The sequence below is a fragment of the Sarcophilus harrisii genome, chromosome 2 (genome assembly GCF_902635505.1).
Source record: "Sarcophilus harrisii chromosome 2, mSarHar1.11, whole genome shotgun sequence".
In the NCBI taxonomy this organism is placed as follows: Eukaryota; Metazoa; Chordata; class Mammalia; order Dasyuromorphia; family Dasyuridae; genus Sarcophilus; species Sarcophilus harrisii.
This window is the reverse complement of record NC_045427.1, coordinates 653578673-653601962: the sequence shown is the minus strand read 5'-3', so window position 1 is coordinate 653601962 and position 23290 is coordinate 653578673. Positions and strand designations below refer to the sequence as shown.

At 54.3% G+C, this 23290-nt stretch overlaps 2 protein-coding genes across 4 annotated transcripts in view; one reads left to right on the top strand and one right to left on the bottom strand.

Moving 5' to 3' along the window:
* The first annotated feature begins 4815 nt into the window (after positions 1-4815).
* On the top strand, positions 4816-12306 carry MMP21 (matrix metallopeptidase 21). The gene is made up of 7 exons (XM_031957009.1): positions 4816-6085; positions 7296-7923; positions 8518-8657; positions 8876-9017; positions 9943-10200; positions 10888-11060; positions 11293-12306. The coding sequence occupies exons 1-7, from the start codon at positions 5924-5926 to the stop codon at positions 11617-11619; spliced, it is 1830 nt and encodes a 609-aa protein (XP_031812869.1). The 5' UTR covers positions 4816-5923; the 3' UTR covers positions 11620-12306.
* Positions 12307-13427: 1121 nt separating this feature from the next.
* EDRF1 (erythroid differentiation regulatory factor 1) overlaps positions 13428-23290 on the bottom strand; it is a 30828-nt gene continuing 20965 nt past the window's right edge. For all 3 annotated transcript variants that reach the window (XM_031957006.1, XM_031957007.1, XM_031957008.1), the window contains 8 exons: positions 21418-21636; positions 20760-20998; positions 19265-19423; positions 18857-19006; positions 18173-18326; positions 16660-16775; positions 14984-15135; positions 13428-14260 (listed from right to left, as the gene is read on the bottom strand). In XM_031957006.1, the coding sequence (XP_031812866.1) occupies positions 14083-14260; positions 14984-15135; positions 16660-16775; positions 18173-18326; positions 18857-19006; positions 19265-19423; positions 20760-20998; positions 21418-21636 (1367 nt within the window). In that variant the 3' untranslated portion in view covers positions 13428-14082. The remainder of the gene's footprint in view (positions 14261-14983; positions 15136-16659; positions 16776-18172; positions 18327-18856; positions 19007-19264; positions 19424-20759; positions 20999-21417; positions 21637-23290) is intronic.

Here is a 23290-nt window from a genome sequence, read left to right as displayed (position 1 = left end):
ATTATCAATAATAAATATATGCACCAAGTGGTGTAGCATCCCTAAAGGAGAAATTAAGAGAGCTGCAAGAAGAAATAGACAACAAAACTATAATAGTGGGAAACCTTGCTCTCTCAGAATTAGATAAATCAAACCACAAAATAAGAAAAAAATCAAAGAGGTAAATAGAATATTAGAAAAATTAGGTATGATAGATCTTTGGGGAAAACTGAATGGTGACAGAAAGGAGTACACTTTCTTCTCAGCAGTTCATGGAACCTATACAAAAATTGACCATATATTAGGAAATAAAGACTTCAAAATTAAATACTGGAAGGCAGAAATAGTAAATGCATTCTTTTCAGATCACGATGTAATAAAAAACTACATTCAACAAAAAGTTAGTAAATAGACCAAAAAGTAATTGGAAACTAAATAATCTCATCCTAAAGAATGATTGGGTGAAGCAGCAAATTATAGATACAATAATTTCACCCAAGATAATGACAACGATGAGACAGCATACCAAAATTTGTGGGATGCAGCCAAAGTGGTTATAAGGGGAAATTTTATATCTTTAGAGGCTTACTTGAATAAAATAGAGAAAGAGAAGATCAATGAATTGGGCTTCCAACTTAAAAAGCTAGGAAAAGGCCAAAAACCCCCCAATCAAATACTAAACTTGAAATTCTAAAATTTTTTAAAAGGAGAAAATATTGAAAGTAAAAAAAGTATTGAATTAATAAAACTAAGAGTTGGTTTTATGAAAAAACCAATAAAATAGATAAACCTTTGGTAAATCTGATTACAAAAAAAAAAAAAATAAGAAAATCAAACTGTTAGTCTTAAAAATGAAAAGGAAGAAGTTTCCACCAATGAAGAGGAAATTAGAGCAATAATGAATTACTTTGCTTAACTTTATGCCAATAAATTTGATAACCTAAGTGAAATGGATGACTACCTCCAAAAATATAAGCTTCCCAGATTAACAGAGGAGGAAGTAAATAGTCTAAACAGTCCCATTTTAGAAAAAGAAAAAGAACAAGCTATTAGTCAACTCCCTAAGAAAAAATCTCCAGGACCAGATGGATTTACATGTAAATTCTACCAAACATTTAGAGAACAATTAACCCTAATGCTATATAAACTATTTGAAAAAATAGGGAATGAAGGAGTCCTACCAAATTCCTTTTATGACACAGACATGGTACTGATACCTAAACCAGATAGGATGAAAACAAAGGAAAATTATAGGCCAATCTCCCTAATGAATATTGATGCTAAAATCTTAAATAAAATATTAGCAAAAAGACTACAGAAAATCATCCCCAGAATAATACACCATGACCAAGTAGGATTTATACCAGGAATGCAGGGCTGGTTCAATATTAGGATAACTATTAGTATAATTGACTATATCAATAACCAAATTAACAAAAACCATATGATCTCAATAGATGCAGAAAAAGCATTTGACAAAATCCAACATCCCATTCCTATTAAAAACACAAGTATAGGAATAAGTGGACTTTTCCTTAAAATAATCAGTAGCATCTATTTAAAACCACTAAGTATCATATGTAATGGGGATAAACTGGAGCCATTCCCAATAACATCAGGAGTGAAACAAGGTTGCCCACTATCACCATTACTATTCAATATTGTATTAGAAATGCTAGCTTTGGCAATAAGAGCTGAAAAAGAGATTAAAGGAATTAGATAATGAGGAAACCAAATTATCACTCTTTGCAGATGATATGATGGTATACTTAGAGAACCCCAGAGATTCTACTAAAAAGCTATTAGAAATAATCCACACCTTTAGCAAAGTTGCAGGATACAAAATCAACCCATATAAGTCATCAATATTCTATATATATTCTTATATATATCAAATATCTTATATATAACAAAATCCAAGAGTTAGAGTTACAAAGAGAAATTCCATTTAAAGTCACTACTGATTGTATAAAATATTTGGGAATCTATCTGCCAAGGGAAAATCAGGAACTATATGAGCAAAACTACAAAACACTTTCCACACAAATTAAGTCTGATCTAACCAACTGGAAAAATATCAAATGCTCTTGGATAGGTCGAGCAAAAATAATAAAGATGACAATACTACATAAACTAATCTATTTATTTAGCACTATACCAATTAGACTCCAAAAAACTATTTTAATGACCTAGAAAATATATTAAAGTTCATATGGAAAAACAAAAGATCAAGAATTTCAAGGGAATTAATAAAATCAAATGAAGGTGGCCTAGCTGTACCAGATCTAAAATTATATTAAAGCAGCAGTTACCAAAACCATTTAGTATTGGCTAAGAAATAGACTCGTTGATCAGTGGAATAGGTTAGGTTCACAAGACAAAATAATTAATGACTATAGCAATCTAGTGATTGACAAACCCAAAGACCCCAGTGTTGGAATCCTAGTGTCAACTCAACTTGAAACAAGGTGAAAACTCAAGGGTGATGTCAGAATCCTGGTGTTAACTCAATAGAATTGATACAGTGCTTATTGGTTCACACCTTATAGTGAATCCTTACAAGGTGATAAGTTGCTAATACTGATAGAAACAATGCTTGTGTTCACACCTTTAGAGAGCTCATAAGTATCTAAGTACTCAATGGAGTTTACATGTTTGGGAGATTTCAGAGAGCATGCTGGGAGATATCCCACAATTCCACTCTCAGAGAAGTAACATAAATAGAGCACTCTGGGAGATACAAGAGACTACTCGCCTCAGTTGGAGATTGAGAAGCCATGAGTCGGAGTTGAGCTGGAGGCTGAAGAAAGCAGAGGCAGAAGCCAAGGACAAAGCTGCAAGATCTCTTGGAGCCAGGCAGAGAGATAGGCCTCAACTAACCAGGCTAATTTGGAAGGAGAAATAAACGTTTGCATTTTTACCAGCTGGCTGCAATTTTGGAGTAATTATTTATTTCAACTGAGACTAAGGCTGCCTCCAGAAAAACCTTCACACCCCAGCTTTTGGGATAAGAATTCACGGTTTGACAAAAATTGCTGGGAAAACTGGAAATTAGTATGGCAGAAAGTAGGCATTGACCCACACTTAACACCGTACACCAAGATAAGGTCAAAATGGGTTCATGACCTAGGCATAAAGAATGAGATTATAAATAAATTAGAAGAACATAGGATAGTTTACCTCTCAGACCTGTGGAAGAGGAAGAAATTTGTGACCAAAGAAGAACTAGAGATCATTACTGATCTCAAAATAGAAAATTTTGATTATATCAAATTGAAAAGTTTTTGTACAAACAAAACTAATGCAGACAAGATTAGAATAGAAGCAATAAACTGGAAAACATTTTTACAGTCAAAGGTTCTGATAAAGGCCTCATTTCTAAAATATATAGGGAATTGTCTCTAATTTATAAGAGGGGAAGAGGCTGTGGACTAGTCGACTGGTAAAACTAGGGCTAATGGAAGGGGGGGGACTTTGTATCTCCATCCCCTCAATCCTGGAAGCAGGGCAGTGAACCGCCCTTAGAGCATCCTTGCCCAGGAGCCAGCAGGGCTCCCATTCATTAGGCTGCACGCTCAGCCATTTTGATAGATGCTCTTTGCTTTAACTACTGTGGAATCTGCTGCCAAATGCCAGATAGCAATGGGTTCCTCAGACAAACTTTGTGGGAACCCCATCATGATGTCACTGGGTGGGACTCAAGGACTCCCCCTGCATGAAGCTCTGGGGTCCTGGAAGTTTTGTGTGGGAACCCCGTCATGATGTCACTGGGTGGGACTCAAGGACTCCCCCTTCATGAAGCTCTGGGGTCCTGGAAGTTTTGTGTGGGAACCCCGTCATTATGTCACTGGATGAGACTCGAGGGCCCCCAGCCTGAAGCTCTGGAGTTCTGGAAGTTTTGTGCCTTGGTCCTGAGCAGGGGGCAGAGCCCTTGGAACCCTCCCATGTTTAAAAATAAACCTGGAGGCCAGGAGGAAGGTGTGGGGCTGGGGAGCCTGTGATAGAGGGCGTGGGGAGGGGGCTTCCTTCTCATGCTGAAAGGGGCAGGAGACTTCCTCTGGCCGCTTTCCATGAAGGAAGGCTCTCCCGCCACGTCTCAGTTCTTGACGGGAAGCTTTCCCCAGACCTGCTGTCCCTCTGTTCTTCCCTCCGAGGTCTCTCCAATTTTCCTGGGATGGCTCCTGTCTGCACAAAGCTGCTGGCCAGCGTCCCCTCCAGACTGTGAACTCCTTGGTAGCTGGGACTGTTTTGTTTCCTTCTCTCTGTGTCCCCAGGGCTTAGGATGATGCCCAGCACATAATAAAGCACTTAATGCTGACTGACTGACTGGCCCCTTCATGAGGGAAGGAGGGGTTCCCTCTCCAGAAGCCTTTAAAGTGGAGCCTTGAAGGCCACAAAATGGGATTTCTTGGAAGAAATTCCTCTACTAAAAGGACAGTGTGGCTGTGGCTGTGGGATATTTTGGTGGACAAAATGCTCCTGGCTACATTCCCATAAAACTTGTACTTGTGAGTACCTTGAACAGCTTGTTCCTGAATCCAAGAGCTATGGGCCTATGGCTATGGATGCTATGGGTGATGATGGCCCAGAGTGAGACGCTCTTTGGGCATCTATTTTCTAATATTTTATTTTTTTGCATGGATATCCAGGGACAATGATCTCTCTTCCATCAAGGAGGCTCAGATGAGCAAGGCTGAACTTTCAGAGCCCTGGGATAGGGCTAATTCTGAGGATGTGGTCTGATTTCTCCTCCCCCACCCCCCGCCAGTGACTGGCTCCCAGTTCTGGCTCAGGGACATAGCCACGGCCTCTGCTCAATCCTCATCTGTCTGTCCCCGTTCTTGTCCTTAGCTCACAGCTTCAGGTACTCCCGGCTTGTCCCTGGCTCCTGGAAGGCCTTTTTGCTGGGTGAGGCCGGGCCTGGGTTTTCTGGTTTGACTCCTTCCCTAGTCCCACAAGCTTCTGACTGGGTGTGGCCCCGGGCTAGGGGAAAGATCTTCGTGCGTTTCTGTTTGGATCATTGGTCGTTATTGAGCCCGGCGCTCCTTTTGGTTCTGCTGAGAGAGCTGTAAGAGAGGTGGACGGTTCTGCTTGTGTTTACCCCGCAAGTTGCAGGGGGAGAATAAAAAAGAATAAAAAAAAATTGAAAAAGGAGATGAGAAAGGAGAGTGTTGCAGACTCTGCAGTGTGGAAATGCAGGAAAATGCCCAGAGCAGGGAGGTGGGAGAGTGAGGAGGGCGGCACAGAAGGAGGTGAGCCAGGAGGAGGGCGGGCAGGCTACAGGGGGCTTTGGATGCCAGCAGAGCACCCCACTCCCTGGCTTCAGGCAGGAGATGAGGGGGGTGAGACTCCAGAGACGCCCCCGTGGTGCCCACAGCAAGATCTGGCAGCTTGTGGATCTGGAGTGTGAGGTGAGGATGGTGCCCCAGGTTATGAGTGTGGGGTTCTGGGAAGGTAAGCGGGCCCTGGACAGTGAGGGGGAGCTGGAAGGGCAGAGTCTGAGGGACAGAGAAGGAGCTCAGTTATGTTTGGAATACCAGCTTAAGGTGCCCAAGAGGCGATGGAGCCGGGGCTGGAGGTGGGAGAGATGGGGACCCAAGGAGCAGGTGGTGCTCAATAAATGCTTGCTGATCGTCCAGCTAGGAGCCACTGGGATCCCAGAGGGAGCTGAGGGCTCCTAGAAGGAGGGGGGGCCCCGACAAGCTGCAGTCCTGAGGCACGAGCCAGGAGCTGCCTTCAAAGAGCAGGCTCCCCCCGGCTGGCACATGTGTGTGCTCACCCCGGGGCAGCACACTTCAGACCGAGGTGAGAATTATCACAGGAGAGCTTGGAGAGAAGGAGGGGGGCGGTGTCCCAGCTATAAAGAGCCGCTCCCGTCCTCCTCCGGCCGAGGCTCTTCCAGGAAGAGAGAGGGCCAGGGGGCTGCTGTCCGACAAGTGCCGCCATGCCGGCCGCTATCCCGCTGCCCCTGGTGCGGCTTCTCTGCCTCCTGGCCGCCCCCTGGCCCGCCCAGCCCGAGAAACTCTTCCACAGCCGGGACCACTCGGACCTGGAGGAGTCCGTCCTGCACCAGGCCGAGCCTGTCACTGACCTCCACTCTGCTCAGGTAGGAGAGACCCCGACCCCCCCCTTCCCCCCCTCCCCAGTGAACTCACAGCCAGAGTAGTCACCCCCCCACCCTGGACGCTCTGTACAGGACCCCGGACAGAGAAGTAGCCCCTTGGGGCTCTCTGATCCACTCCTCCCAGCGACCAGCAGGCACCGGCTGTCTGACTGTCCCATCCAGCTTCAATCCCTAAGCATTTATCGAGCACCTCCTGTGTGCCCCAGTAGGGGGGAAGAGTCCAACTTGGGCCTCCGATGAGACATTTGTAAAATGCTTCTGTAAATTGTAAAACTGGCTGTAAAAGCTAGTTTTCTCTCTTTTTTTCCTTTCTCTTTCCACTCTTTCTTCTCTCTTTCTCTCCTCTGTTCCTTCTTTCTTTCCTCTCTCCATCCTTTTTTTTTCTCCCTCTCCCCCTCTCGTTCTCTTTTCCTCTCTCCTTCTCTTTCTCCCTTTCTCTCTCCTTCCTCTCGCTGTCTGCCTCTGTCTCTCCCCCCTTTCCTTCTCCCTCTCTCTTCCCCCCCTCTGTCTCTGATTCTCAATACTTATGTTTTAAAGTCGAGAGTAACTAGTCTTTATAGAATATATATATCATAGGAGCTGGGAGTCCTTCCCAGTTCGGCTGTTTTGTGGTATTTTAAAATACAGCAAGAGCAACTCCTGTATTAATTGCTAGAAAGCAAGCAAGAAAGGGAAGGATAGTACAGTGGTAAGAAGGAAGGAAGGGAGGAAGGAAGGGAGGGAGGAAGGGAGGGAGGAAGGGAGGGAGGAAGGGAGGGAGGAAGGAAAACCTTGAAAGAAGAAAAGGATTCTGAGGGTCTTTGGTACACAGTAGGCACTTAATAAATGCATGCTGAAGAAGAGATAAAGATGGAATGCATTTCAGGCATATGGCACACAGCCTCCTGTACAAATGGCTCCTGGGTAGGAGACAGGATGGCAGGTTGGCTCAGCTTGGTGGGAACACGGAAGGTGTATGGAGAAGTCACACACAGGAGAGCTAGTGGGTCTAGGAGGCTGGGAGTCCTCCACGGGGCTGCCCACCCGTCTCCTAGAACAGGATCGCCTTGAGGGCAGGAATGGCTTTTCTCCCCTGGGCTGGTACAGAGTGGGCGCCTAATAACTGCCTGGGTCCTGCTTGATTGATGGGCCCCCAGCCCCAGTTTTCACTGTATAGAAGGCGGCTGGGTGACGTCTGGGTTTCTGATTGCAGTTGTTCTTATCCAAATACGGCTGGACGGTCTGGCCCGCTGGGGGCACGGCCCCCGCCTTGGATGTTCTGGGGCCCGCACCCGACGACAAACCTCCGGCAGATCCCCCCAGCGTACAGGAGGCGATTTCCACGGCCAGGCCAGGAGGGAAGCTCCTGGGGCGGCCTGGCGGAGACCCAGGCCTGGCCAAGGCCATCGCCATGTTCCAGTCCTTCAGTCAGTTACCGGTGACCGGACAGCTGGACAAAGCCACCCTGGCCGCCATGAACCAGCCGCGCTGCGGCGTGCCGGATCGCCAGCTCCCGCGGGAGCCAGACCCGCGGCCCGGGACTCCCGGCGCGGAGCAGGGGGGCCGGGCGGCTCTGGGCGCCGGGCCCGAGGGGCGGACGAGGCGGTCCCTGCCGGCACTCCGGCCGCTCCGGGGGCCCCCAGGCCTGCGCGCCTTCTCCAGGAGGCTGCTGCGGTGGAGGCTGGTCGGGGAGGGCTACAGCAGCCAGCTCTCCGTCGAGGAGCAGAGGTTCATCTTCAAGCTGGCCTTCCGGATGTGGAGCGAGGTCAGCCCGCTCAAGTTCAAAGAGGACCGCCTCTCTCCTGCAGCCCGCGTGGACATCAAGCTGGGCTTCGGAAGGGGTGAGTCCAGCTGGTCGGTGGACACCAACCATCTCTGACTCTGCGGCCCCTGCCTCCCAAGCTCGCCTCCATTTCTGACCTCCACCGGGCCATTCAGAGTGCCCATGCCTCGGTTTGTTCCTCCATAAAAGGGGTCGTTGTACCAGACAGGATTAGGGGATCATTTCCGACCCATAGACCCAGATCTGTGATCCTGATCTCTGCTTCCTCATCCGTGCAGGGCAGGGCCCAGCTTTAGCTCTGCTCCCGTTCTTCTACACGGGGGGCCCTTTTTACCAGCCTCTGCTCCCCCAGGCAACACACACTCACACACACTCAATCACATACACTCACAATCACAACCACACACACATTGACACTCAATCACACACACACATTCACACACTCACAATCACACACATACACACACTCACAAACACACACAATCACACACACACACAATCACAGACACACAATAACATACACAATCACAGACACACACACTCACATAGACACAACAGTCACACACAGACACACTCACGCACACACACAGACACACAATAACACACTCACACACTCACACTGGTTCATCTGAGCTGTCCCCACCCTCCCCAGGACGACACCTGGGCTGCAGCCGCCCATTTGACGGGAGCGGCCAGGAGTTCGCGCACACCTGGATCTTTGGGGACATTCACTTTGACGACGACGAGCACTTCACGTCTCCCAGCAGCGACACTGGGATCAGCCTCCTCAAAGTAAGTGTTGAGCCACCCTGAGGCGCCGGAGAGTGTTGGGGCCGGGAGCCCAGTCGGGCTCCGGGAGCCCGGCTCCCCCCTGCGGCCCCACTTTCCTTTTCTCTTTAACAAAAGTTCTGTTGAGCCCCAGCAGCGCCGTGACTGAAGCGACCCCCGCGTGCAGCCCGGCACTGAGAGCCCCGGGGCGGGGGGGCGCTGACCGTCTGTTCCCCTGCCAGGTGGCGCTTCACGAAATCGGCCACGTCCTGGGCCTGCCTCACCTGGACAGGAGCGGCTCCATCATGCGGCCCAATTACTCCCCACAGGAGGCCGCGCTGGAGCTGGGCTGGGCGGACAGGAAGGCCATACAGAGCCTGTACGGTGAGAACGCGCCCGGGCAGAGCCCAGGGCCCCGCGGCCGAGCAGGGCCGCCTGCCAGGCCGACCTTGGTTACCCTGTGCCCCGGGATGTGGTGATGGGGATGGGGAGGGGGCACTGTCAGCACCGGAGCAGGCGCTTTGGGCTGTGGAGTCCCGCGGGTGTCCCTGCTGCTGGATCGCTCCGGGGTGCCAAAGTGCGGGGGGAGGAGGGAAGGGAGGAAGAGGTGGGAACCAGAGGAAGAGGAGAAAGAAAGAAAGGGGAAGGAGGAAGAGGAGGAGGAGGAAGAGACGGGAGGGGGGCGGGAGAGGGATGCCTGCGGCTGGTCCCGCGTGCTCTTTGGCCTGCCGAGTCCACAAAGAGGGGAAGGAAGTTCGTTTTTTCATTGCTCACAATAAGCGCAGCCGGAGTTTCCTCTCCCCCCCGGCTCTGCTGGGGCTGCGGTCGGTCCCTCAGGATGGGCGGCCCCCGGAGCCTCGCAGGCTCGCGCCTTGCCGCCGGGTCTGCAGCGTGGAGCTCCCAGTCCCACGTGGGCGGGTGCTCAGGCTGACCAAGGGCCCTGAGGGCGGGAAGGGCATAGAGAGATAGGATGGGTGGTGGATGGTGGGTGGGTAGAGAGAGAGAAGGATGGGTGGTGAATGGGTAGAGAGAGTTTGGGTGCTTTTGCTGGCTCCTCTATTAGAACACAAGGTCCTGGTGGGTAGACACTTATTCTCTGTACCCGTGCCCAAGGGCCCACGCAGCGCCCAGCACGTGGCCGCCGGCAGCCAGCGATCGTGAACGTCCCTGTTAGTACCTGGGCTCTCCCAGGAGCTGCTTCTTTGACGGGAGAGACCTTCCCTTGTGCCTTTGTAATCTCGGTGTGTAACTCGGCATGTTCCCAGCCGTGCTTGGGCTTGACAAATTCTCCTGGATTATTCCGCATCAGGGTCATGTGAAGGACCTTTTGACACGGCCTTTGACTGGATCCGCAAAGAGAAAACCCGCCACGGGGAGCTGGTCGTGAGCTTTAGCACCTATTTTTTCCGCCGCGGCTGGTACTGGCTTTACGAGAACCGCCACAACAGGACGCGCTACGGGGACCCGATCTTCACCGCCGCTGGCTGGCGTGGAATCCCCTCCCAGGGCATCGACGCTTACGTCCACGTATGGACGTGGAGAAGAGACGAGCGTTACTTTTTCAAAGGTGGTGGTTCTTGCTCCCACGTGCTATAGAAGGGGGTGGGACATCCCCGGGAGGGGGTCGGGAGGACGATCCCGTCTCTTCTCATGGGGAGGAGGGGCTTTGCAGCCCCCTCTCCTTTAGGAGCCCGGGAAGGCACAAGCACAAGGACGAGGGGAGTCCAAATGCAGAAATGGGCTTTCATCATTAGCCCCCCTGAGAGGCTGCTAAGGCAGCCCCCGGATGCCATCATCGCCTTGGGATGGAGGCTTGAGGGAACCTCTCAGCCCCTCCACTGACCTCATGGAGTCTTCACTGTGGAGGGCGCCTCTGGCTGGGGGAGGGGCTGCTGCGGCCCCTACTTTCCTGCGGTCAGTTCCTGGATCTCCGGTGGATCGCAGGCATTTTCCCCGGGAAGGCTTAGGGAGAAACACTGGGCATGGGGAGACCCAGTCCCGGCCCGGCTTTGCTGCCAGCGGAAGGGGGCCCCGGGCAGGGCGCCTTGCCCCTGTCTTCCAGTTCCCCATCTCTAATGACAGAGGTTTGGGGGCACGTAAAGGCTGAGCCCGGTGCCCGGCACGGAGCAGAAGCTGGAGCCGGGTCTCCCCCTTATTAGCCACCACTGCATTCCCAGCACCTCCCAGCTCAGCCACGCCGGGAACATGATCCCTGTGGAGCCCCTCTGACGGCTGTCCTTCTGCTGGGTCTCAGGGCATCACTTCTGGAGGTATGACAGTGACAGCGACCGCGCCTACGCCAAGGACGCCCACGGGCAGAGCTATCCCCGGCCCATCTCAGAAGGCTTTCCCGGCATCCCCAGCCCCCTGGACACGGCCTTCTATGACCGAAGGACCCAGCTCATTTACTTCTTCCGGGAGTCTTTGGTGAGCGGAAAGCCTTCTGTGGCACGCCATGGCTACCCGAGGGCCGGGGCCTCATGTCCTTTGTGCCTACCTGGAGGCCAGGGTCTGGGGTCTTGCCCTTTGTGCCCAACCTCATACCCTCCATGCCCACCTGGGGGCCAGGGCCTCACATCCTTTATGCTCACCTGGGGAACAGGGCTTTGCCCCCTCTGACAACCTGGGGGCTGGAGTCTCCCGTCCTTTGTGCCCGCAGGTTTATGCGTTTGACGTGGCCACAGGCCGAGTGGCCAACTCCTACCCAAAGAGGTTGGTGGCCGCCTTCCCTCCCGCGGCCCCCCCAGACCACCCCTTGCGAGACCTGGACGCGGCCTACTTCTCCTACGCCCACGGCGCCCTTTTCTTTTTCAAAGGGGACGCCTACTGGAAAGTGGTGAATGACCAAGACCGGCGGCAGAACCCCTCCCTGGTGCTCAACGCGCTGCTCCCCAAAAAGTCCATCTCCCAGACGTGGTTCGACATTTGCGACGTCCATCCTTCCTCCCTGAAAATGACGGCGCAGAAAGCCGACAGAGCCACCTAGGAGATGCTCAGGTGAGGAGCTCGCTCTGGACGGCCGCAGCAAGCGCTCCGAGGGTGCCCCAAGTCGCGGTCGCCCTTCTGCCCAGGGTTCCTGCGCACCAGGTTGGACTGCCCGAGGGACAACTTGCCAAGGGGTAGGGGGTGGGAACGGAGCTCTCTGAGGCCAAAATCACGGCCTTGGTGCGTCCTGGGGATTCTCGGCCCAGAAACTGGGGTGAGGGAGCTTTCATTGAAGCTGCAGGGGAAGCCCGCGACATCTAGAAACCTGTAGCCGATCACCCACCTTCCTATTAGAGAAGGCAGTCAAGGTGCCCAGAGGGGGCACAGTGGCAGAGCCTTGGACCTGGAGCCTTGTGGGGCCAGATGTAGAGCCCTTGCAGAACTCCCCTTTCCCAGCTCGCTTTAATGCACTCTCCCTGTTTTTAGGATGGGATGATGGCAACTTGGAGTAGAATGGACTGAGCAGGGATCTCAAAGTGCACTTTGGAGGCTGGTCGGGGACTTTCCTTTCATTAACAACAACTATAATTGGAACAAAGACCATTTTCTATTTTCTTTTTTAAAAAGAGAGAGCGCTACAGTGTTTGATGTAGAATGATTTTAATGCAAGATTACCATTAGGAAAACAGAATATTTAAAGAAAAGCCCATAATGCCGAATTTTTATGAGCATTTACCCTTGGAGAGGACCTTAGACTGATGTACTGGCAGACATTCAGTCCAGTTACAGAGGGCACTGACCACTCACCTACAGACCTTGACCCAAACCCAGTAGCAACAGGCTGAACCACTAAACACGGGCACCCGATGCCACAAGTGCCACGTCCACCAAAGCCATAGTCCTTCCTTATCACTTAAATACCCCAGATAAGCCATGGGGAGGTTTCCTCCATCAGAGCCTTACGGGTCTTGGCCCCAGGATTCAGCCAGAGTTCTGGCTGCTGAGGCGGAGGGCCACAATGGCAGGTGGCAGTGAGGGAGTGAGGAAGGCAGGACGGAGTCACGACCCTGCTGAGACTCGCCCTTCTGGGTAACCTTGGGGAAAATGCCTCCAGAACCCGGCCGGACCTGCAAGACTCTAAGCCAGGGCCTCCTGGAAGATCTCTGCTCACAGCAGAGGCCACAGCTTTACAATCGGAACAGACGTGGCAATTCCCCAATGGCTGATATCTAGGGAAAGGAACTTTCATGCTTCTTGGGGGCTTAAACTTATTTACTATGAAGGGAAATGAAGTGACCAAGTGATTCTGATTAAAAACCCGGTTCTCATGCTTGACAGTTTGCACATATAACTTAAAGGGGACCCATGGCGATAAGTTTATGCACATCTGTGTCACTGATAAGCTACATTAAAGGGAAAAACAGATGGTGAGGATCCCCGTGCTGGAGGAGGGAGAGTGGAGAGGAACTCTTCTCAGAGCTGGGTGACTTCCTTTAGTGGGGGACATCCCAGGAAGGACTTAGGGGAAGGAAACCGACCCAACCATTGAGAACCCGCCTGAGGGGATGTGGCCAATGTCCTGGGCCCAGCCCCTGGGCTCCTGTCAGAACATCACCTTCTACCTGCACTGACGCAGCCAACAGAGCCCAGTGCACGAGAGTTTATGTAAAAAAGAAATTTGTCTTTGCTCAAAACTGTAAGTGATCCCATAAAGAAACAGCTGGGGGCTGTCAGAGAGAGCTGCCCAGGGCTCTACGTACACGGCTACCTCAGGCCTTCCATCCTTCACCTCGACTACAAGTGCTCCCTACTTGAATTGCCCTAAAGGGAAGGGGCTGAAAGGGAAAACACTCCAAAAATGGATACGTCTATTCTTAATAAATAAATTTATTTATTTAAAATATCTTTCTTGCCTTTTATTCACAGTTTCAAGTTCAAAAAGAGGGATAATAATATCTTCTTTCTTGATCAACTGCCATATTAAGTCAGAGTAGTGCTAAGACTTTTGGAGCGCGAGATAATCAAGCCAACTGCCCAATAGCCCAATTGTGTCTGAAAACTCCTGTCTTGAAGCTAAAAAAGGCACCTGTTTGTGCACGGTCATAACTGCGTGGGAGAAGGAAACAGGGCTGGCTCTGTGGGCAGCTTCTGAATGTACTCACTCCACAGGCCGAACCCGCCGATGAGCTCAGGCTAGTGCACCACTCCCCGCCACCCGTCGAGCGCCAGCTCGCCCAGTTCTAGGACAGCATTTAGTCATATGATTGCCATGAGTCTGTCCAGGCCTTTGGAAGAGTCTGACCGGGCCCCCGTCTCGGTGCCTCGAGTGCTGGCCCCTCCCAGCCAGCTCAGAGTCCGTAGGTCCCAGGAGGAGAACAGAGGTCTCCCCTGCTCTTCCCCGCAGTCAGGACCCATTGTGTCTCTTATTGTAAATTAAACTAAGCACCGCACGGACGGACGGACAGCCCCGGCGCCCGCGGTCACAAGGCACTGGTCACACGCTGCTGTCGGCCAGCCGGGCCGCTCAGGGGGGTGGGGGCACGGCCCCGCCGGGCTCCTTGCCGGCAGAGAGCTGGCCCATCAGGTGAAGGATCACATCGATCCTCTGCAGCAGGCTGGTGGGCTGCTCGGCAGTGGCCCTCAGGAGGTGGGAGTAGGCCTGCTTGTTGGTCTGGAGCAGCCCCTCCTCGTCCTCACTGTGGCTGTGGGGAGAAGAAGCAGTGGTCAGTGACGCAAGCACGTGTGCGGCCACGGACAAGCGTCACAGAAGCATCTGCCAGAACGGGCAGCGCCCAGCACCGAGTAACACCTGCTTCTGTGAACCAGCTTGGCTGCACGTCGCAGAAGTGCCGGACTAACGGCTAAAATGCCGCATCTCCCTCCACAGACCGGGGGGCCCACGGTGGGCTGCGGGCGCAGATGCCCCTGGCACGGAGAGCTCGGAGCAGGGCGCCCTGTGCCCCTCTTGGAGGAACCAGACATTACTTCGGCCCTTTGCTGGAATGCCAGCAGAGCAAAGGCTTGGTCAGAGACCAGGCCCCTCCGCCAACCCTTGGGTGTCCAGAGGGAAGGCGATAGCCTGCGCCTCCTCTGCAAGCCCTGACAAAGCCAACAAAGCCGCCGCCCTGGAGACCCGGACCTTTGGCCCAGCTGCTGCCACCTCGTGGAAATGAAAGAGATGTTCTTGACTCTGCAGACCCCAGCAGGCTTGCCATCTCCGCCCCTGCCCTGGCCCCCAAAGGACTTCTGAGCTCACAAGTGACCAGACCCCATCCACAGAGAAGGGCCAGATGCTGCAGGGCACAAGTGCTGGGCCCAGAGCTGGGGACACCTTTGTCTAGGACCCACTGGGCGAGGCGAGCCTTTGCTTTCTCCAGCTGTAAAATGGGTGGGAGATCCCCAGAGCCGCACGAGCCTGCACTGACCTGGCTTTCTTTCTGGCCGAGGACAGCAGCTTGATGGACTGCAGCAGGAGGAAGGCCAGGCGCGACTCAAATATGCTGAGCAGCTTCACGACCTCTTCGCGGTGAAGGCTGGCGGCTGAGGGGTCGGAGGTTGAGCTGCTTTGGCTCTTGCTCTGCAAGGGAAGTCGTTCCGTTCTGTGAGCGCCGTGCCTCAGAGGGACCCGGGAAGGAGCAGCAGCAACTCCCCGCCCCCCCCTCCTCAGGCCTGGCTGTCACTCTGGCCACAATGCTGCCATATCCTGACACGCAGTAGTGGGCCAGAGCTCTGCTGGGGGAGGGGCCGGTGAGCACCAAGGGAATTCTCCGAGACACAGATGAAGGGAGGCCCCGCTCTCCTCAGAGGAAGGACCAGATGGGCCCCGGGGCTGCCCAGGCCTGCCCAGGCCAAGCTCGGGCCTCATCCTCCCACCTCCTCGGAGTCTCAGGTCCCAGCTGTGCTGCTCACGGCTCGGGCGGTTTCCAGGGACGGCTCACTGTGCCGCCATGACACGCTCAGCTATTTCAAAATCACAAAACTGACTTTCGCTGCCCACCCCTGGAGGCGGTGCGACGTTATAGTGCATCGAGTGCCGGCCCTGGGGTCGAGGCGACCTGAGCTCAAGCCCAGCCTCAGACACTCACCAGCCATGAGACCTGGGCAAGGCCCCAAACTCTGCCTCAGTCTCCTCATTTGTAAAAATGGGCTGAGAAGGGAATGGCCAGCCACCCTGATTCCTCTGCCAAGAAAACCCAAACGGGGTCACGGAGCAAGACACTGAACGACGAGGTGGCAAACCCGCCGCAAGCTCCGGGACCGAGGGTCCGTCTGCGCGTCACAAGACTTGGCCGATCTCGGGTCTCGTTGGGCAGAATGCTCTTCGCAGAACACAGGCCGCTGAGGCCAAAAAGCGATGCTCGGGCAGAACCTGTAGCACGTGCTTTCCTTCATGACCCGTGGCTCACCCATCAGAGGGACTCTCCTCCCGATCCCCTTAGCAGCTGGGAATGGCTGCCCTCCACAAAGAACTGCCCAGCAGGCACCCTCACCCCCCAACGGAGCTGTGGGAACGCGGACTTTAACAGGAAAGCTCTCTGAGGAGGCAGCTGGCTTAAGGGCCCATTCAGACGCCCAATCGTCCGAGTAGGAGCTTAGCCCTCTGCTGCTCCGCTCAGAGAAGGGGCTCGCAAAATAAGATTTATCTCTAATACATCAATTTCTAATTCAATTTTGATCTGATCAAATCACACCGGGGGTAACTCTTCCTTTAAGTCATTTCTGACTAATCTAGGATTTTCCCCCCCAAAAGGATGCTTTCATGAAGCTAACATTTAAATAAAATAAAATGGAACAAAAATCCAACTGGGAGTGCAGAGGATAAGTAACTGCCCTCAATTGGCTGGAGTCAGTGGTGGTGGGAGGGTCCACACAGCGAGGACTGGGCTTGGGGAATGCGAGCCCATCCTCACGGAGGGCACAGACGGCAGTTTTCCCAGGAGGCTTTTTTAAAACAGACTCATCTTTACTCTGCAAAGTCAGGGGAAGTCAGGGGGTCTTCTGGTTTCCTCACCAGCTTTTGGTTGGGTTTTACCGCCTGGCCAGCAGCGGCCCCCTCCCCCAGCCGCCCTGGCCCACCCTCCCACTCCCTGCGCCCCCTGACCTGCTCACTCTCCTCGGTGAGCTCCTTTCGGATCAGCTGGAACGCTCGCTCAGTTTTCATCATGATGTCCAGGGCCCCAGACAAGGTCTTCAGTTTCCCCACACTGCTGTTCTGACCTGCAGAATGGGACGGGGAGTCGCACATGAGCTTTCCCAACCCAGATAACATGCAGCCGGACTGCCGAGTGGGGCCAAACCCAAGGGCGCTGCCCGGGGCTGGCAGAGCCTGCTGTCCTGGGAGTGGGGCAGTCAGGCCGTGCCTGGAAACAACTAGGAAGGGTTCAGATATATGGGGGTGACAAGGAACCGGGTCAGACTAAGGCTGTGGGAAAGAATAGAGTGCGTGCTCTGAGTGCGCCCCCTTCTTTCCTCGTTGGGGTTAAAGCCCCAGAACCAAGGTCCCCTAGTCAGGCCGGGTTCATAAAGTGTGGGCCTCCCCAGGGCACAGTGCTGCTCCTTGGGTGAGTCTAGTGCCCATGGCCGCAAGAGAAACATGGGCTGCTGCGTCTATCGGACAGTGGCGGGAGACGTTCCCAGGCTGCTTGTGCTGCCCTCAGAGTGCCAGCTCCCGGAGGCTGATCCACCACGTCCTCGGAAAGCCGCTAGCAAAGTGCCCGGCACAGGGCGCCCCTGGCCACTCTAAGAGGCGGATGAGAAAGGGGGCCTACTCGGCACTAAGGACAGACTGTGCAGAGGTGGGAGGAGGGCGTTCAAGGAGACCCAAGAGCTCCCTGAGCTTCTGAGGGAAGAGGCTCAAGGTCAGGACCAGGAAAAATGATGTGGCACAAAAAGGGAAAATGGAGGGTCCCTCATAGAGAGCTTGGCACGAGCCCAGAGGATCCCAGGGCCACATGCGGCAGCCAAGATGCCCCTGCTGCCCTCCCACCATGTGTGATGCGCCAGAACTTCCTGGGCAGGATCATCCTCAGCCCAAGGTCACAGAAATCAATAAAAAGCTCTGCCTGAGGACTAGGCCCCCAGGGGCCCGGCACAAGGAGGACCATCCATGCTGCCCTCACAGCCCAAAAGTGGGCTTATGAGATCACGTCTGCAGATCAGGAGCCACGCGAAGCCGGCGGCCTTTGAACCCTCAGTAAAAGTCTCTCTTTCCCTTCCAAAAGTCCATTTCCTTGCAGGCCGGCCATGCCAGCCACAGTCCATCAGACACTTTTTGCACCTTCATAACCGCATTTAACCCACTGCATCCCAAAGCAAAAGAAAGAGAAAGGCGATGGCCCCTCAGGGTTCTCGGGAAGGGCCAACGCCCCTAACAGACCCCAGAGGCTCGGTGGGTCTCCCAACGCTTTGAGGGGCCCCTGGGGACTCAACATGGTCCATTCTGCCCTCCGACTCCTATGCTTCTCCGCCAGTCTCCACGCTGGACAAGGGGCCAAGCAAATCTCCCAGGAGACAGAAAGAAACCCCTCGCCCGGGTTGTTGGCGGCTGCTCCACCAGCAGCAAGAACGGCTCCACAAGCCCTGGGACAAGCCCCCCGACCCCCCCCATGACTCACTGGCCATCTGGAACTCGGCAAAGGCCACTCTCTCCAGCTGCACGCGCAGCAGCTCGCAGGGGGCGTCCTTGAGCAGCTGGAAGAGCTTCACGGCCTTGCTGTAGTGCAGCTCAGCCAGGACCCGGTGCTGCTTGCGGAGATGCTCGTCCCCGACCTGTCATCGAAAGGGAAGCAATGGGACCACCCGCCTCAGACACCGAGGCCCAGGACTCAGCCAACCCTGGCCACGGTCAGTCCCAGGCCTGGCTTTGGACTCCTCCCGACCAGCCCTTCCCGGCCTCTTGGCGCTCCCTGTTCCTCGGTTCCACTGAAACATCCAGGGCCCCTGCCCTAAACCGAGCCGGGAATAGAGCCAAGGTGTGGGGGGGGGGGGGGAAGGGAGGTGTGTGTGGTGCTGGGCCCCTGACCCAATGTCCCCGAGGACGGTGACCGAGGCCACCCCAAGACTGTGCAAGCAGCCGTCCATCCCAGGCCCCGTGGCTGGAACGCCCCCAGGAATGAAGGGCCTGTGGGGCCGAAGATGCCCCACCTTGGGCCCAAAGTCCCCAAACAACTGCTAGAGAGGAAGGAGGGGCCGAGGGACGGGAGCTACCGGCTTTCCCCGCACCTGGAGCCCCCAAGTCCATCTGTGGGACCTGAACCAAAGCCTCAAACGGAGCTAGGGGAGAGGGAGGGGGGACCAACCTGGTTCCTCAGGCAGCTGTGGTACATGGACGCCAGCCGGTGGTGGATCGTGGCCGCGCGGTACTGGCAGAGCGGCTGCCGGGCCGAGGCCGTGTCCACGTCGCAGTATTTGAGCGACTTCATCATGGCCTCACTAACTTCCTTCTCGACCTATCAAAAAGGACCAGGGTGAGAAAGGGGCAGAAACTCAGCTGCGCCCACAGGATGGAAAAGCAGCTCCTGTAACTTATCCCACTGAGCCTCAGCCCAGCCCGGGGGAGCCTCCTGTTCCCCACCCCCACCGCTCTGGCTCCCTCTGGGGGTCTCCTGTGCATGTGCACACAAGGAGCCCCGCAGCCCCAGGTCGGAAGCCCCTTGTGACCCCAGGAACAAAGAGGGCCCCCGGTCCCAAGAGGACTTGGGAGTGACCTGCTCCTGAGCCTTTCTGGACAGCGGGGCATAGTCCTGCTGCAGCGTCGCCATGGTGAAGTACGTGGTGGACAGCTCCCAGTTGACCGAGTCCCACACAGTGGGGTGCACGTCTCTTGTGCCCAGTGACCGCAGGGCCTTCAAGTAGTAATCGATGGCCTGTGAAGAGGACAGCAGTCACAGCTGTGCCCCAGGCTGCCAGGCTGAGAAGGACTTTAGGGAGTGTTCAGTTTGCGAAAAATGACGAGGCTCAGAGACGCCCTGATCCGGCCCCGGGACTCAGGCCACTGCCCTTGCCGCCTCGCCCGACCGGCCCAGACCCCAGGCAGGACTCAAACCCAGTTCTCTACCCGCTCTACATCCCATAATCAAACCTAAAGGCTTAAAGGTTCCTATTTTCAGGCCCAGCGGCCAGCCAGGGGCAGAGGGTCTCCCCGGCACGAGATTTCTAGCAGATGCACAGCTGGGGAGGGGGCTGTCCCTAACACCTGTCCAGGTTTCCCTGGTGTCCATGACCCCCCACGGCCCCCATCTGCTGCCCTTCAGAGGCTCCTTTTTGCAAATGACTTTGATGCCCTGAGAGGATCCCGCGCTTATCCCAACCCCAGGAGAAGAAAAACAGATCTTCCTATCTCCCCCCTTACCTCCACCGAGTGCAGCTCATCCATCAGTACAGACCTATCCGGGATGAACGCTGCATTCTCACAGGAGGCGGCCACCAGCCCAGAGCTGCCACCCTGGGAACCCCTAAGCAGTCCCCCACCCCCCAAAGATGTGGACAAAGATGTCCAAGTGCGTGGCGGGCATGGGAAAGGGGCTGCTCACCCAGACCACAGGGACACCCCGATGGCCAGCCCAAGGGGTCCTTCATGTCCTCAAGATGCTGAAAGGACAAGAGGAAGGCCTCCAACATGCCAGAGGAGACGCAGAGAATCATTTATTAAGCACCCGCTACGTTCTTGGGACGGGGACAGGAGGACAGAAGTTTACTGTCCTGTCCCTGCTTTTGAGCAGCCCCTCTGGTGTTTGGGGCTCCTCCACAGCGACTCCCCAATTGTGGGGGGACCTCATGCAAGGAAACTTCTGGGACACTGGGGCACAGCCCAACTTCTAAAAAGTCTTCTCTAATGGCTGAGGCTGCCAGGGGTTTGGGCCTCCCTGCACAGATGCCAAATGAAGGACTCTGTGACTGACGCGGTCTCTGTGACGGCCCAAATTTCACCATTTTGTCATCTATGAGAGGAAGAAACACCTCGATGGCCGGACACTCAAGCCTTTTTAGCCTGGCTGAGCCAAGAACCATCACCTCACCAATGCCGCGAGGAAACCGAACCAGGGAAATCAGAGAGATCAAAAAAAATCGACCCCTGAGAAACTGACCGGGGAAATGAGCCAGATTTCATGGAACGGCCGCCTGCGCGTGGGCCAAGGTCTTTCCCGACTTACTGATAATAAGCCATGGCTTTGGTGCCCCGGGCCAAGGGCCGGCCCTTACCTTGTTATAGTACAGTGCTTCTTCGGGAGAGAACTCCCGCCTCGCATCCTCACCACCAGCGGCAGCGGCGGCGGCACCGTGGGCCTGGGCGCAAATGCGCATCAGCCTGCCTGTGTTGCAGAGCAAGAGCGCCGCGTTGGTGGCGTCGTTGATGGACTCAAAGTTGTGAATTCCCTTTTCAAAACAAGAGAAGCTTTTCTTCCACAGCTGTTGCTCTGCGGCCGACACGCTTTTGCTCACTTAACAAAAGGGGAAAAGGCCGTTTTTTCCACAGCTCCTCTGGTGACCAACCCTCCCAGAAAGCTCCTCTCTTTCAAACCCAAGGGCCCAGGACAAGGACCATGGCACGGCAACTCGGCAATCTTGGCTCAGCATTCCCTGGCCTGCCCAGATGGGAGGGGCAGGGAGGTGAGGAGGCAAGGAACCATTAATGCTGAGAGTGCACAAGGCCCACACTGGCAGGGACCACGAGCCACTCCCTGGACTTTGTGCCCCAAGTTGGTGCTCAAGACTCAGTGACCAACTGTGCCAAAGAGGGCCCTCTGCCCACGCAAAGACCTCCCACAAGCAGCAATGGGGTCCTCCCAAGCCTTCGGAGGAGACGCCGTCACTGGGCTCCTAATTTGGGGCGGGGGACGGGGGAGGAGGAAGCACTTGCCCACTCTCTCCGTCTGGATGGCGGCAGCCTGATTCATGTAGAAGACCCCGATCTCATTCCGGATGTTGCCCATTCTCTTCAGCACCTGGACATAGTGCTCGGGGTTCTGGCTTTTTAAGTCACTGAACAGCAAAATCTCATTAGCAGCTTCATAGCATTTGCAGCTGACTGAAAGTTGGCATTCCAAGTCTGTCGAGAGGTCAGTTGCCCAAGCAAACCCTTTAAATAAAAAGAAACACGAGGAACTATCATCACCGGGCCAGAGCCGGACATCACACGTTGTGGGCAGGATCAGGAAGAGGCTGAATGGAGACGCTCACCCAGAAGATAGCTCCAAATTATTACACTTTCTCTTGGGACAGACCAATTCATCCTGCACTGCCCAGGCCAAAGTGCCACATGATGCCCCAGTGAACCAGCAGCTAGAGAAGGAGCTTTCACTGAAGATGCGAATGCCTCGGGCCCAGAAGTGCCTACTGTGAGCAGGGCACCAACAGGGACCACACGGGAATCCCATCAGAGGCGTCTACCACCAATTTCTTGACCTATATCCCTGGCACAAACAATCAGGGAAAGAGGCACCAGGCAGATTTCTGGGCAGGAAGCAGACCTGGAGACTTCCTGCACCAGGACAAAGTTTCTAAAGGATTTTCCACAGGGCATGGGGATTGGCATCCCAAGATGGCAGAAACCAAAGCCAACCAGAGGAGGAAGCAGCACAGGGTGGCCATGGATTGCTGTCAGTGTCTGATGCCCAATGAGAAAGGCAGGAAGTACCAATAAGGAAGCAGAGCCCGTTTCCAGAGACAGACAAAGCAAGATATAATGAAAATGTTGGTGAAGACTCTCCTGAGTTCTGGGCGCTGTTCTGTGCCAAGGCCATCCTTGCCCTCAAGGAGCTTCCACTTAGTCTGAAAGCTGCAAGGGGAGTGAGTGGGCCCAGGCCTGGGGATGGAACACAGGAAGATGCCCGTGAACCAGCAGGTGACAAAGGGAGCAAGGGGAAATCTGCGCCGTCAGAGAGAATGAGCAGAAGGACCAGGGAGAGCGTGGTTTTCTCTCCTCTCTGGTGGGACTTGAAGGGGGAACTGGGGGCTATCCCCCTCCCCTCATTCTGCTTTGTTCCATCATGTTTGGGGAGCAGGGGAGGCAGTGGGATAGACTGGGATATGAAGGTGATTTAAGAATCTACGAAGCTTCTCAGAAACCCTAAACAAGCCACTAGGTTTAGGTCACAGGGCAAACAGGGTTTGAGGCACAAGGGGAAAGACCATAAGTCCAAGGTCCCAAGGAGGCAAGGCTGACTCGGAGACTCAGGTGGAAAGGAAGAAAGGAGGTTCGGCAACGTCTCCCCCTTGTGGCAGCGCTGTCACCCTTAAAATGGTTCTGTGGCATAAGCCCCGGGCACCGAGTCCATGAGAGGCCCTGCACTTTCACCTACGACCATGGACATCACCTGATGACGCCCAAGCGACTGTGTCTGTCACAAAGTGTGTCTCGGCACTGCCGGGCACAGAACCCCCAAGGCTTGTCAGAGAGGGAGTGACCCCGAGAAGGCCGCGCTCCCTCCTCCCTTCTCCCAGGCACCAGGACGGGCCACCTCGTCACCCTCAGAGAGTTAGAGCACAGCCCCCCAACCCCTAGAAGATAATTATGTCCTCCCCAGAAGGGAAGCCTGTGGCCAGATGGGAGAACCTTGTAAAGAGAAGAAAGGATCACCTTGTAAGGGCTGCAAAAGCTCCTACTAGGCGCTTTAATTAGCGTCTCTGACTGGTAGCTGGATGGCACAATGGGCAGAGCACTGGCCCCAGGGTCTCAGACACTCTTCCTAGCTGGGTGACCCCAGGGCAAGTCACCTAGCCCCCAACGGCTC